Here is a 13,302-nt window from a genome sequence, read left to right on the forward strand (position 1 = left end):
CGCCAAGTTTGGTGAGTTTTTGAATATGATAAAGCCCCCAAAAAGCCAATTTATTTTACGTTAGAATCATAATTAAAGCTCCGCGGAGCCTCAAGCGGCCCGAGCAGCCAAGCGCCGCTCCGGCCTATAGCCACCGCGGGGGACCCAGCACCGCCGCCCGCCTGCCACCGCGTACCCTTTCGCACAGTTGAGGCACGCCTCCGCCAGGCAGTTCGCAGCATTCACTTCGGCATGGTTCCCTGAGGACACACCACAAATTTGGTGCAGATCGGTCGATGTAGAGAGGAGATATTGATGGTGGGATAGTCTAGGGGCGCTGTAGAGTAAAATCACAATTCAAACCTTTTGGGCTCTTTAGCATTGAGTACAGGTCAAACGTATCCAGTCTGGTGCCAATCGGAAGATGCGTGTGTGATTCAGAGACAATTGCATGAATATGGCGAAGGACAGCCAGTTGGCCACGCCCCCATGAGTCAGAGTTCATCATCACAGTTCATCATCAGGTCATATTATGTCAGGTGTTAGAAGATTAATTCCATATGTATTACACAGTAAAAATAAGATATACAGTAGAAAAAACAGGTGACTTCCTGTAAAAAGTGGGCGGAGCTAAGGTTACGTCATCATCTTACCATGAGAATGTAATGAGGGTTGGTCAGTATTGAGACATAGGAAGTCTGAAGCAGCTGTGACCTTGTATGTGGAAGTTATCTCACTTTGATGTTTTATGGCGAATAGTCAAAGTTTGGCACTTAGCCACGCCCACATGCTTTGACATAAAAAATTCCTGTGATAACTTTAGACCTTTAATGTCTCAACTCACTGCTGACTGAGTTTGAAGTCTGTATCGGAAACGCTTTAGGAGGAGTTTGATCAAACATGACGTCTCTGAAAAACAGGAAATGGCAGATTTGATCCAAAATGGCCGACTTCCTGTTGAGTTTGGACCATGGCTCCAAGAGACTTTTTTGTAGGTCTTGACAATATACACAAGTGTACCAAGTTTCATAATTGTAGGTAAAAGAATGGCTTGGGGCTGATTATTTAAAATTTTCAAGGGGGCGCTGTTGAGACATTAGGCCACGCCCAAAAGAAATTACACTGGATTCCTGTCGAGGGGCCCACAAGGATCAAACCTAGTGAGTTTGGTGCAGCTGGGCTTTAAACTGTGGACTTCAAGGCCAAACGTAAGGAGACGGCGTTAAAGGTCACTTTGCCACGCCGCCACGCCCACCTGCTGCATCCAAACCAAACGGGGTTGGACACCCTGACACACCAACATGTCTTCTGTCTGTGGACACAGTTTCATGTTGATTAGGTCAAAGGGGTCAGATAGTGAACGTTCGCAGTAAAACATGACACTTCCTGTTCTAAGGGGGCGTGGCTTAGGTAATCTCAAAATTTCACAACTGGGTGTTGTAGGTCATCCAAAGGTGATCACACACAGAACGTTTGGTGGCTCTGTGAGTTTATTTGTAAGAGATATAACAGTTTATTACAATCTGGTGAGTCGGTGAACTTTGACCCCTGGTACGACCCCTTCAGCATGCTCGAAAACTCACGAATTTGATAACTTTGAATCGGCCATGCCTTATGAACGATGTGACCGAGTTTGAAGCCGATCGATCGAAATCCCTAGGAGGAGTTCGATCAAATGCGACGTGTGTAAACGGCCAAAATGGGCTCAAAATCGGAACTTCAATCCAAAATGGCCGACTTCCTGGGATACTTGCACTATGACATTAATTGTAAATTCTGAGTGTCTTGGGGAGCTCTACAACTGTACCAAATTTCAAGTCTCTACGATAAAGTAAGTGAATAGGAAAGGGTCTTTTGAAAGTTGCTAGGGGGCGCCCTTGATCCGTTTCTCATGCGATTTTTGCGAGGACCTTAAAATACGTAAATTTCACACGGGCTCTATGCGCCCGCCAAGTTTGGTGAGTTTTTGAATATGATAAAGCCCCAAAAAGCCAATTCATTTGGCACAAGAAAAATAACAAGCGGCCCGAGCAGCCAAGCGCCGCTCCGGCCTATAGCCACCGCGGAGGACCCAGCACCGCCGCCCGCCTGCCACCGCGTACGCTGTCACAGAGTTGAGGCGAGCGCCCGCCAGGCAGTTCGCAGCGTTGACTTCGGCATGGTTCCCTGAGGACACACCACAAATTTGGTGTAGATCGGTCGATGTAGAGAGGAGATATTGATGATGGGATAGTCTAGGGGGCGCTGTAGAGTAAAATCACAATTCAAAGCCGTTGGGCTCTTTAGCATTGAGCACAGGTCAAACGTATCCAGTTTGGCGCCAATCGGAAGATGCGTGTTTCATTCAGAGACAATTTTATGCATATGGCGAAAGACAGCCAGTTGGCCACGCCCCCATGAGTCAGAGTTCATCATCACAGTTCCTCATCAGGTCATATAATGTCAGGTGTTAGAAGATTAATTCAAAATGTATTACTCAGTAAAAATAAGACATACATTAGGAAAAACAGGTAACTTCCAGTCAAAAGTGGGCGGAGCTAAGGTTGCGTCATCATCTGACCATGAGAATGTAATGAGGGTTGGTTAGTATTGAGACATAGGAAGTCTGAAGCAGCTGTCACCTTGTATGTGGAAGTTATGTCACTTTGATGTTTTATAGCGAATAGTTAAAGTTTTGCACTTAGCCACCCCCACATGCTTTTACATACAAAAATTCCTGTGATAACTTTCGACCTTTAATGTCTGAACTCTCTGCTGACTGAGTTTGAAGTCTGTATGTCAAACGCTGTAGGAGGAGTTCGATCAAATATGACGTCTATGAAAAACAGCAAATGGCGGCTTTGATCCAAAATGGCCGACTTCCTGTTGAGTTTGGACCATGGCTCTAAGAGACTTTTTTGTAGGTCTTGACAATATACACAAGTGTATCAAGTTTCATAATTCTAGGTTAAAGAATGGCTTGGGGCTGATTATTTAAAATCTTCAAGGGGGCGCTGTTGAGACATTAGGCCACGCCCACAAAAAATCACACTTGATTCCTGTCGAGGGGCCCACAAGGATCAAACCTCGTGAGTTTGGTGCAGCTGGGCTTTAAACTGTGGAATTCAAGGCCAAACGTAAGGAGACGGCGTTAAAGGTGACTTCGCCACGCCACCACGCCCACCTGCTGCATCCAAACCAAACGGGGTTGGACACCCTGACACACCAACATGTCTTCTGTCTGTGGACACAGTTTCATGTTGATTAGGTCAAAGGGGTCAGATAGTGAACGTTCGCAGTAAAACATGACACTTCCTGTTCTAAGGGGGCGTGGCTTAGGTAATCTCAAAATTTCACAACTGGGTGTCGTAGGTCATCCAAAGGTGATCACACACAGAAAGTTTGGTGGCTCTGTGAGTTTATTTGTAAGAGATATAACAGTTTATTACATTCTGGTGAGTCGGTGAACTTTGACCCCTGGTACGACCCCTTCAGCATACTCGAAAACTCACGAATTTGATAACTTTGAATGGGCCATGCCTTATGAACGATCTGACCGAGTTTGAAGCCGATCGATCGAAATCCCTAGGAGGAGTTCGATCAAATGCGACGTGTGTAAATGGCCAAAATGGGCTCAAAATCGGAACTTCAATCCAAAATGGCCAACTTCCTGGGATACTTGCACTATGACATTAATTGTAAATTCTGAGTGTCTTGGGGAGCTCTACAACTGTACCGAATTTCAAGTCTCTACGATAAAGTAAGTGAATAGAAAAGGGTCTTTTGAAAGTTTCTAGGGGGCGCCCTTGAGCCGTTTCTTGTGCGATTTTTGCGAGGACCTTAAAATACGTAAATTTCACACGGGCTCTATGCGCCCGCCAAGTTTGGTGAGTTTTTGAATATGATAAAGCCCCCAAAAAGCCAATTCATTTGGCACAAGAAAAATAATAATAAACAGCACGATTACAATAGGCCTTCGCAGCGCTTAGCTGCTCGGGCCTAATAATAAACAGCACGATTACAATAGGCCTTCGCAGCGCTTAGCTGCTCGGGCCTAATAAACAGCACGATTACAATAGGCCTTCGCAGCGCTTAGCTGCTCGGGCCTAATGATATTTCTGGTGAGGAATAAACTGGGAGCCACACAATTATTCCCAGTTAAAATGTCTAAAATGGCATAGAGGTGCATCACACCTGGTAAACCTGATGAGAACATCATAATTCAGTAAGGGACACCTGTTGAGGAATCATACTTTCTAAAAACAGAGCCTAGAATGAAAATGTAAATGATAAATTATATTCATCCGAAACTTGAACCTTGAGGAGCTCTACAGTAGAAGTAAGAGGTAACCTGGGGGATATATTTCCAGTATCACAGAGCGATATCTAACCTGGTGCTCATTTGGAGAAAATGTAACACCTCTTTATTTATTTTTATTACTTTAAACATTTTCTAAATAGAGGGGTATCAGTTTTCATCTCAGCAAGGAATGTATTTTTAATTACTCCCAAAAAATCCTAACCAAACTACAAAGACTAAATGACTCTGTACTTTTCTTTGTCTCAACACGTCATGTATTGACAGAGAAAATGACTAATATGCTGTTGTCTTTGTTAATGAACCTTTCAGCACCTGCAAGAATAACAAGTAGAGATTTTGCATTACTGCAAAATCTGTGAGATAACTTCTACTGCGCCAGATTAAGTAAATAAAGGGATAGGTGATTGTGTAAGTAGGTACATCTGCACAAACACCGACCCCCTGGTGTACTTGTGTCACCTTGTTTGTGTTCCCAAAAGGTGTGCTGCTCAAAGGGAGCGGGACCTCAAAGGTTTTTGTTAGGCGTTTGAGTAGAGGGCAGCCATTTATGAGTCTCCTAGGATGATGGGGCTTACAATCTATCTGTAGGGAGATGACAGAGCAAAAGCTGGTGAAGGTGTGGAGGGTCAGGAGAGACGTAAGGATGCTGGAAAACTACGAGACACGGGGACACAGTCTGCCTACGACAAGAGAAACTTGAAAAGGCAAGATTATCCTCAAATTGGGAAAACGACGATGAAAATGAAGTTTACAAATCAGAACCGGAGTTGTGTGTCGACGCCAGTCTGTCTGTGTCTCATGCTACGGGGAGGTATCTAAGCGTGTGTGTGCATGTGTGTGTGTGTGTGTGTGCGTGTGTGTGCGTGCGTGTGTGTGTTTGTGTCGGTAAGAAAGAGTGTTCAGGCACGTATGCTCCACCTAATCAATTATGCATTTATTAATAGAAGGCCTGAGAAGACAGAATTTCAAACAGCTGAACTGTGCAGCAGCTTAGTTAAACAGCTGAATGGTGCAGCTTAGTTAAAGCCTAATTTCTTTTTTAGCAGCACTCCAGCCTCTCTGCTATGAATGCCAATCAGCGTTTAGACCCCACCTCTCCTGGCTATAACCCCCCCTCCTCCCTTTACGCTGCTGTTCTGAAGAATTCTCATCACAGCCCTGCCTTTGAAATGTACCAGAACCACCACATCAAACAAGCCCGCTGCACATGCGGCAGCAAACACGCACACAGAAGTGCATGCTCATACATACAAACAGACATACACATGCAGAAAAGACCGTCGATCAAAGGAAACGCGTCACCGAATTTGTCCCAGAGTGGCGTTTTTGTTTTCTCTCTCTCTCTCTCTCTCTCTCTCTCTCTCTCTCTCTCTCTCTCTCTCCCTCTCTCTCTCTGTCTCTCTCTCTCTTTCTTTTCCTCCCCAACTATTGACCTTGCTTCTGTAATCCCTTTCAAAGCAGCACTTTCATGAATGCTATCATCGTCCTAACCTGTCCTTAAAATTAGTTCTCCCCCGCTGATCAGGACCAGCCTACACACGCGACGTTTGCAGATTTCTTGAATGCTGATGAGGATTTTTGCACCCAGAAGAGTTGCGTCTTGTGTTTCTAACAACCCTGAATCAGAGAATGGGTCCCAGTTTGAAACAAAACTAGCACAAGAGCAATCTTCCTTTCTGTTGTGTGAGATGACTCTCTATGGAACTGGTGTGACAAAAAAAAAAGAAGAAAAAAAAAAACAACAACCTCTGTTGTTCCTTGGCTCCTCACTAAAACTGAACCAGCCGGAGACACAAGAAAATAAAGCAGATCTGAATATTAAAGTGCGTTGTTTTTCATATTTCGATTTGTTTGCTGTAGAGGGACAAATTTCTGCCTATATGCAGATGACTTTCTGAATTGCAAATCAGGTGGAAGGAGTCCAAAAAAGTGCGACAATGCCAGGATTCTCAAGTAAAAAGTGAAACTGCTGAACCAAATTAAACATTACACTGGTAACCTATCAAAAACCACAATTTAGACCGTAATCACACAGAAGAGGCGCCCGCATCTGATGAATATTTTACCTCATAAAACTGTCATCTCCATATTTAACACAGAAACAAGCCAATGCCCTTGTGAGATGGCTGTCAGTTAATTATAAAACTCTACTCAGCAAAGAGAGAGGAAAAAAATTGCTCCAAATGCAACTCTTAACTCTCCCCCCACCGATATTAGGAGGCGTCGAGGGAAATTTTCACATTCCCCCCCCCTTTTTTTTCACGATGAAATTAATGTGACAGAAAGAAAGGCTCATTGCACAGCAGCTTGATGGAGGGATGGAAGGGGAGGCAGAAGATACGAGAGAGATGGGGCAGAGGGAAGATTGAGAGAGGGGTGGGGGGGATGAGAAACAGAGGGAGAGCAAGCAGAGGAAGGAAGGGATAGAAAGATGGGCGTGCATGCTAATTTTATCATTCTGCTGATAAACTTTTCCTCCAGTAATCCTCCAGCTGGGACGTGAGAACAGATAGGAGATGAGCATAGGCTCAGAAAGCCTCAGCTCGTGCCTTTCGGTCATCCCAAAGAGAACCATCTATTCTTTTTTGCTTTATTCTGCATTAAATAACGATTTTGTCTTACACTTGTTTCTTCCTCCCATCCTAACAAGGTCTAGTAAAGCCATCCGATTCTTTTGAAGGGAACATGACAGCATGGGAAGGTGCGATGGTTAGTTTCTTCTGTGTGTGTGTGTGTGTGTGTGTGTGTGTGTGTGTGTGTGTGTGTGTGTGTGTGTGTGTGTGTGTGTGTGTGTGTGTGTGTGTGTGTGTGTGTGTGTGTGAGTGTGTGTGTCTCCACATCTGGTCCAAGGCTGTTTGGTTCCCAGAACAAAATCTGACCCCGGACCCTGTCCAAATACCATCAAGGACAGTATTCAGTTTATGTCCCCTTTAAATAACCAACTTTTAAAAGTTCAAGCATAAACTAATCTTAAGTTAGCCGATTTGCAGGTTTGTCAGCGCTGACTGGTGACCATAGCAAACAAAGAAATCCAGATTTTGATAGAGTGCTTCCACACTACGGCGATAACAGCACTCTTTGACCCATGTCTCTGTCATTGACGTGGCCGTCATGAGTTCAAGTCCTGACCCATTGACCTTTACCATATGTCTTCCTCTCACAACTTTCTTTCCTATCAGTCTACTGTGAAATAAAGGCCGCAGAGCCAAAAAATCCTAAAAAACAAAAAAAAAAACAGAAAACAAAAACCACTCTTAGGCTTGGACATTGTTCCTGACTGAAGAACATGCAAATTAAGTTCTTTGTAGCACCAATTAAGTGTCTAAAAATGAACAAAGAAAAAATTCCTTGATTAAAAAATACATTCTATGGAAATTTCTTAACTGTTGGTCAGGCTGCTGCAACAGAAAATAAAATATTCAGTGGGAGCTGGTCAATATATAGTTTTCATCATTTCATTCCAACGTTTAAGGAACAAAATTTCACCATTTTCCAAGACCTGTCAATATTTTTTTCTTTTTTTTAACTTATTTGAAGATGTTGTGTAGAATTGGACAATAGGCAAACTGACCTGGACATCAATAGATACCATGATGGATGAAGGTACAACAGCAATGTTGCTCTTTTATTCTTTTCCTTAACTCTGGTTAGAAATGTTGGCAACCAGAGTTAAGGCAACGGTCCACATTCATTAACAATTACCACCATAAGTGATGTTAATACACTAAAAGCATTAACTGTGCTAATAAAATATGCCAGACTATCTTTGTTAAAATTGTTAAATTATCTTTTATACCCATAGCAGGAAGGGCAGAAAATTACTTTGAATGGTTTTAAAATTGGTAGCAGACAGTTCAGAGCTTTACAAAATCTAGAAATGAAAAATTCTCCACAAATCTAAAACTTAGCCCAGGTTGTTGTTTCTTCTGCACTTTAAGTGACTGTACTCTGTACAGATTATAAATATAAGCTGCACACTGACGCAGTTCTTAACATCGATACCTTGCAGCAAGAAGGTTCTGGGTTCAAATCCCAGTCGGGGTCTTTCTGCATGCAGTTTGCATGTTACCACAAATCTGCACATGTTTTTCACAAAGTCCAAAAACAAAACTGTCAATTGTCCCTAGGTGTGAGTGTGTGTGTGTGTGTGCGTGTGTGTGTGTGTGTGTGTGTGTGTGTGTGTGTGTGTGTGTGTGTGTGTGTGTGTGTGTGTGTGTGTGTGTGTGTGTGTGTGTGTGTGTGTGTGTGTGTGTGTGTGTGTGCGTGCGTGCGTGTGTGTGTGCATGCATGGTTGTCTGTCCAGTGTGTCTTTGTTGATTTGTGATGGACTGGTTACCTGTCCAGGTTACCTGGACCACTAGATAGACACCATAACAGATGAAATTGTCTTTCTTTCCGTAAGCCAGCTATCAGGAAGCATGCAGAAACATGTAGGGGAGGGGCCATGCTCCTTCCAGCCAAACAAAATTCTGCATCTAATTAAAAGTTCTTTACGTTTTGAGACTATAACTTTTTTAACCCTCAGTAAGCCTACAGACCCTGCATGCTCGTCTTTAGCACCACAACCATGACCAAATCTGGTTTTCTAACATGCAGCTACTGCTCTACATGCTCAACCCAGACGTGACGTCAATCCCAGGTCCAAGACCTGCCAGCCGGTTCTGTGTTCCTTTCTACCACGCTCCTGTGTTTGCTCCTCCTTCCATCTCTTTATTTGCCTCCAATTTGTCCCCCCTAACAGACTTACATCTGCCCTGTGTCCTCTGAAATCGATAACCAATCAAAGCAATTATTGCCCTTATAGTCCCACTAACACAACAAGGCAACCGTACGCCACGTGGCCACTGCACCCCCTGCACACACATGCACGGCCCCGGAGTACACACTCCATCTCACTTCTGGTTTAACAAGGACCATTGAGGATTATAGATACATAATGCCAAGTGTACAGATTAAATATGACAATAAACTACTGATAGCCAGAGTCGGGCCTGTCTGCTGTATCGATGAGTGTGTGCGCACATGCTCTAATACTATAACGGCATGCATGAACAAACACGATTTGTGACAGAGCTGAATTAGAATGAAGTCTCAGCAGAGAGACACAGAGATAGTGCGTGTGTCTGTGGGTGTTGGTGTGTGATCTGTTACAGGGCAGATGAGAAGGAGTCCTCGGTTCACCCCCCCCTCCCTCCATTCATACCCCAACCCCCTCCTCCTCTTCACATCATTCTGCCAGAAGGCTTTTATACTTGCTCCCACAGTCACCCTGTGCTGCAGACAAACGCCTGTGTGGCACTTAAACACCCTCGCGCGCAGACGTGCGTGCAGAAGCTGTGTGAAGAGCATTTGTGTGTCTCTTACTGTTGGCGTCTGATTCGTCACTCTTAGGAGGGGTGTGTCCTGTGTAACCAACAGCAATCCTGACCATTCGCTCTGGGTTTCTTATCTTCTTCAGTCCTACAGAAAGAAAATGAAAAGAGGAAGAGAGAAAGAGAGAGAGAGAGAAAACAGAATACATTTTAAAAACAATCAAGATTTCAGTTTCTTTGGCGGTCACTCACATCACTTCGTTCTAACGCCTCTAAACTTCATGAGCCGTGTGCATGGGAGGATCCACTAACTTGGATCTATTGTGTCCCCGGATCGATTGGCCACAGTAGATGCACTGCCTCCATGACTAACTTGTACCCAGGTTTAGTTTCTCCTCTCTCCCATCATTTCTCTGTTTCCCTGACCACTGTTGCTATGATACAAAGTAGTCCAACCAGTGCGGAGGGAGATGGTCTTCCCGGCTATATGGTGGATGCCGTTCTCATGCCCACTCCGGTGTTTGGCGCCACACGCACAAACACACACACGCGCACACCCACGCGCACACGCATACACACATACACACATCTGCCAGGGAATGGAAAATCTGAATGGCTGTCTCCTGGCTCCATGGCGAAGACTCATTTGGCTTTTAGTCAGCATGAGTGAGGCTTGTAAATCATTGCATCTATTCCCCACATCACAGGCCAAAAATGCCTCATACTGCAAATGTTTGAGTCTGCCTGTGTACGTACATGGGTAGCGTCTAGGCTCCAGAGCTTTTGGCTGAACTGCCCATGGGCCTTCTGTCTCATCTACGTTTCTAGTCTTTACACGCAACGGGACTCTCAACTCACGGCCTTCCCTTTGCCTCTGGCATCACGCTGCATGCTCGCTTGCATGCATGCACATATGTGCATCTTCTTTGAAGTCTAGAAATCCACAAATAAAACATTAGAAATATACCATACTCTTTGTTCATGTTAACTTAAAAAAAAAAAAAATTTTAAATGCCCCCAGAAAATTCCTCTTTGTGTTGCTTCCTAGCGGGGAGAGCGTCGAAACCTCTCTCTATCTCAAACAGAAGTTCTATAAGTTAAAAAAGGGTCAAGTAACAAATTAGGTTGAAGTGATATGTAACAAATTTCATATGAGCTGGGCCACCTTTGGTGTCCATTTTGATGCCATGTTCAATGTCTTTATTTAGTTTCCACAAACCTTCAGTGAAGATATGGATAATATTCTGAAACACAACACAAAAAAGATGTGTCTGTGTGATATAACAGCACTTTGCTTCCAGACTGCAGGTTTTTTTTTTTGTAGGTACTAGACTTTCTAATATTAACTCTAGAAAGAGTTACTAACAGGAGTTTATTTTCTGTGGAACAAGCGCTCCTATATTCATGCATAATTTATAATTATTGTTGCCATTAACTTTGAGTTTTGTGGCCTCTTTTCTTCCCACAGATGGGTACACCTTGTCCAGTGCATTTGTGTGTTTTTGTGTCTTTCTTAAGTAAATCTAATGAAAGAAATACTGCTGTGACTAATCTTATCTACTCGCTTTATGGTTGTAAAGGTATCAGCATGAGCACAGCACTTCTCTGTTTAGCTGTGTTTCTTTTCTAAAGAAAGCCACTAACAAAACTTCTGCTGTCATTAACTGTGTGTAATTTTTTTGTTCCAATAGAAAGTACTCCTTTCTCAGTGCTGCTCTGTTTTTTACTCTGTCTCCTACCTGTCTTTTTAAAACTTAGCCTGATTCTGCTGGAAGTTTATTCCTATTAAACTGCATTGTTTTCCACTGTCACCCCATGCTTATTTTAGGAGGAGAGATTGCTGCAATGTCAGTGACCAGACGAAACTTGCTTGGTTTCTGGAAATCGATAACTGTAAACTTTGCATTTTATCATCAGCTGAACTTGTCAGTGTTGTATTCCAGTCAAACTGGATTGTACTTGAATTCAAATAACTAATAATATGAAGAATCTAAAAAATCAATGGAGTTCTGTAGAAAAGAAGAGCTCCAACCATGTATAAGTGATTTGTACCTGACGAAGTAGGCATTAAGAACATATTTCAATATAGCTTTATGTAAGCTGGATCTGAAATTAGTTACAATAACAACCCAAGAGTTTACTAAAGACATTAAAAAATCTAAATAAAGCTTGATGACATAAGAATCTGCCAGAGGCATAAATAGGTGTATATTTGGTTGCATGGGGCCTTAGGTTAACCTGAAGGTCCCAAGTAAAGTAGAAATAAGAGAAGAACTGTTTAAAAGCATAGAAGAATCATAGTTATGTTATCCAAGTTCTAATTAAATGTTGCTGATTAAATAATTGCTACTTTTAGTTTTCAAGCGAGGGACACATTTCATGCAGTAATTACTCCTGCCTGTAGCTGAGGCAGCTTCTCCGGATGCGACAGCCTTACAACATTAGGAGGTCAGAGCAATAACTTTTCACAGTTTTCACATTGTATTATATTGTATTTTAGCAGTTGTATAGAGAGATTTTAAAATATCATTAAAATAATTTTGTATTGCTACAACTGTGTGTGGAATATCTCAGATGGGTTCTGAGCGGCTTACTCTGAAAGATAACCACCTAGTCCAATTCAGACCAGTTTCTAAAATCTAAACCCAGTTTATCTATAAAGCAAATTTAAAAAACAAGAAGTTTTCCCAAAGTGTTGTGTAAAACAGGACAAATCAAGTAATAAAATCCAAGACATAAACCAACAGGGCAAAACAAACTAACAAATCCCAAAGTGAAAAAATAAGAAAGGATATTAATTATTCTTAGTATGTAAATAATGCGAAGTACCCATTCACTAATTCGTATCCATATTGCAGCCCTTTCTGCTGTCATTTTCTACCTCTAGACAGACTAAATCATCCCATCTGCTTAGCCATGTATTTAAACTTTGTATCTTTCTTTCCCATGCAGTTTGTTATTTTCATGAATTTAGATGATGGATGGACATGAAAATGTCCAAATCTCACAAATATCTTAATTTATCTGTATATTCTTTAATAAAAAACTTTTGTTTTTCATACTTTCTTCAACTTTTCAGAATTTCTTTTGGTTTGGTTCGCTGCCTGGGCCAGTTAATTCTCAAGAAATATGGCAAATTTTAACTACGGATCAACCAGCCAACATAACTCTTCAGTAGCCTCTTGCTTCTAGCTATTGTTTATTAGTCCTATAAAAATATTTTTCTTACACTGTATTATAAGAAGATAATAGAAAATGATTTTAGCATACTGGTTGTCAGTGTTTTTCCCTGGTGGGTAAGAAGTCTTGCATGCTAGACACAAATTGTGATGCAGTAGACACCAATTATTTGGTACTGGGATTCGTCAGTAATCAATGACTTGAACAATATTAATCAATTTATTTCACTTTTTTTTTTAGTCCACCTAAAATTCATGATTCAATTCATTTTCTTGAAATTCTTTAAAAGCATTTTTCTCCAAATTGTTGTGTGCATGGATGGTTCCCTCCCTGCAGTCTGCAGTAGTTTACATGTGCATCTGCCTGCACATCGGCCCAGTTCGACTCCAGTCATTGGCTGGTTGTGTCTGCTCTAAAACAAACATGGTGGACAGAGTGTCTAATTGCTCCCTAATGAGTTTAAATATTAAAGTTTTTCATATTCCGAAGCAGTCTAAAATTTGGTACTATACTTATAGACTAACTTAGTTA

The 13,302-nt window shown here is 42.2% G+C and overlaps 1 protein-coding gene across 2 annotated transcripts in view; it reads right to left on the minus strand.

Moving 5' to 3' along the window:
* Window positions 1-13,302, minus strand: part of LOC103464925 (calmodulin-binding transcription activator 1) — an 89,923-nt gene that overhangs the window by 74,511 nt on the left and 2,110 nt on the right. For both annotated transcript variants that reach the window (XM_081607288.1, XM_008409339.3), the window contains exon 2: window positions 9,644-9,739. In XM_081607288.1, the coding sequence (XP_081463414.1) occupies window positions 9,644-9,739 (96 nt within the window). The remainder of the gene's footprint in view (window positions 1-9,643; window positions 9,740-13,302) is intronic.

Source organism: Poecilia reticulata, chromosome 5, assembly GCF_904066995.2.
Source record: "Poecilia reticulata chromosome 5, P_reticulata-male-v2, whole genome shotgun sequence".
Lineage (NCBI taxonomy): Eukaryota > Metazoa > Chordata > Actinopteri > Cyprinodontiformes > Poeciliidae > Poecilia > Poecilia reticulata.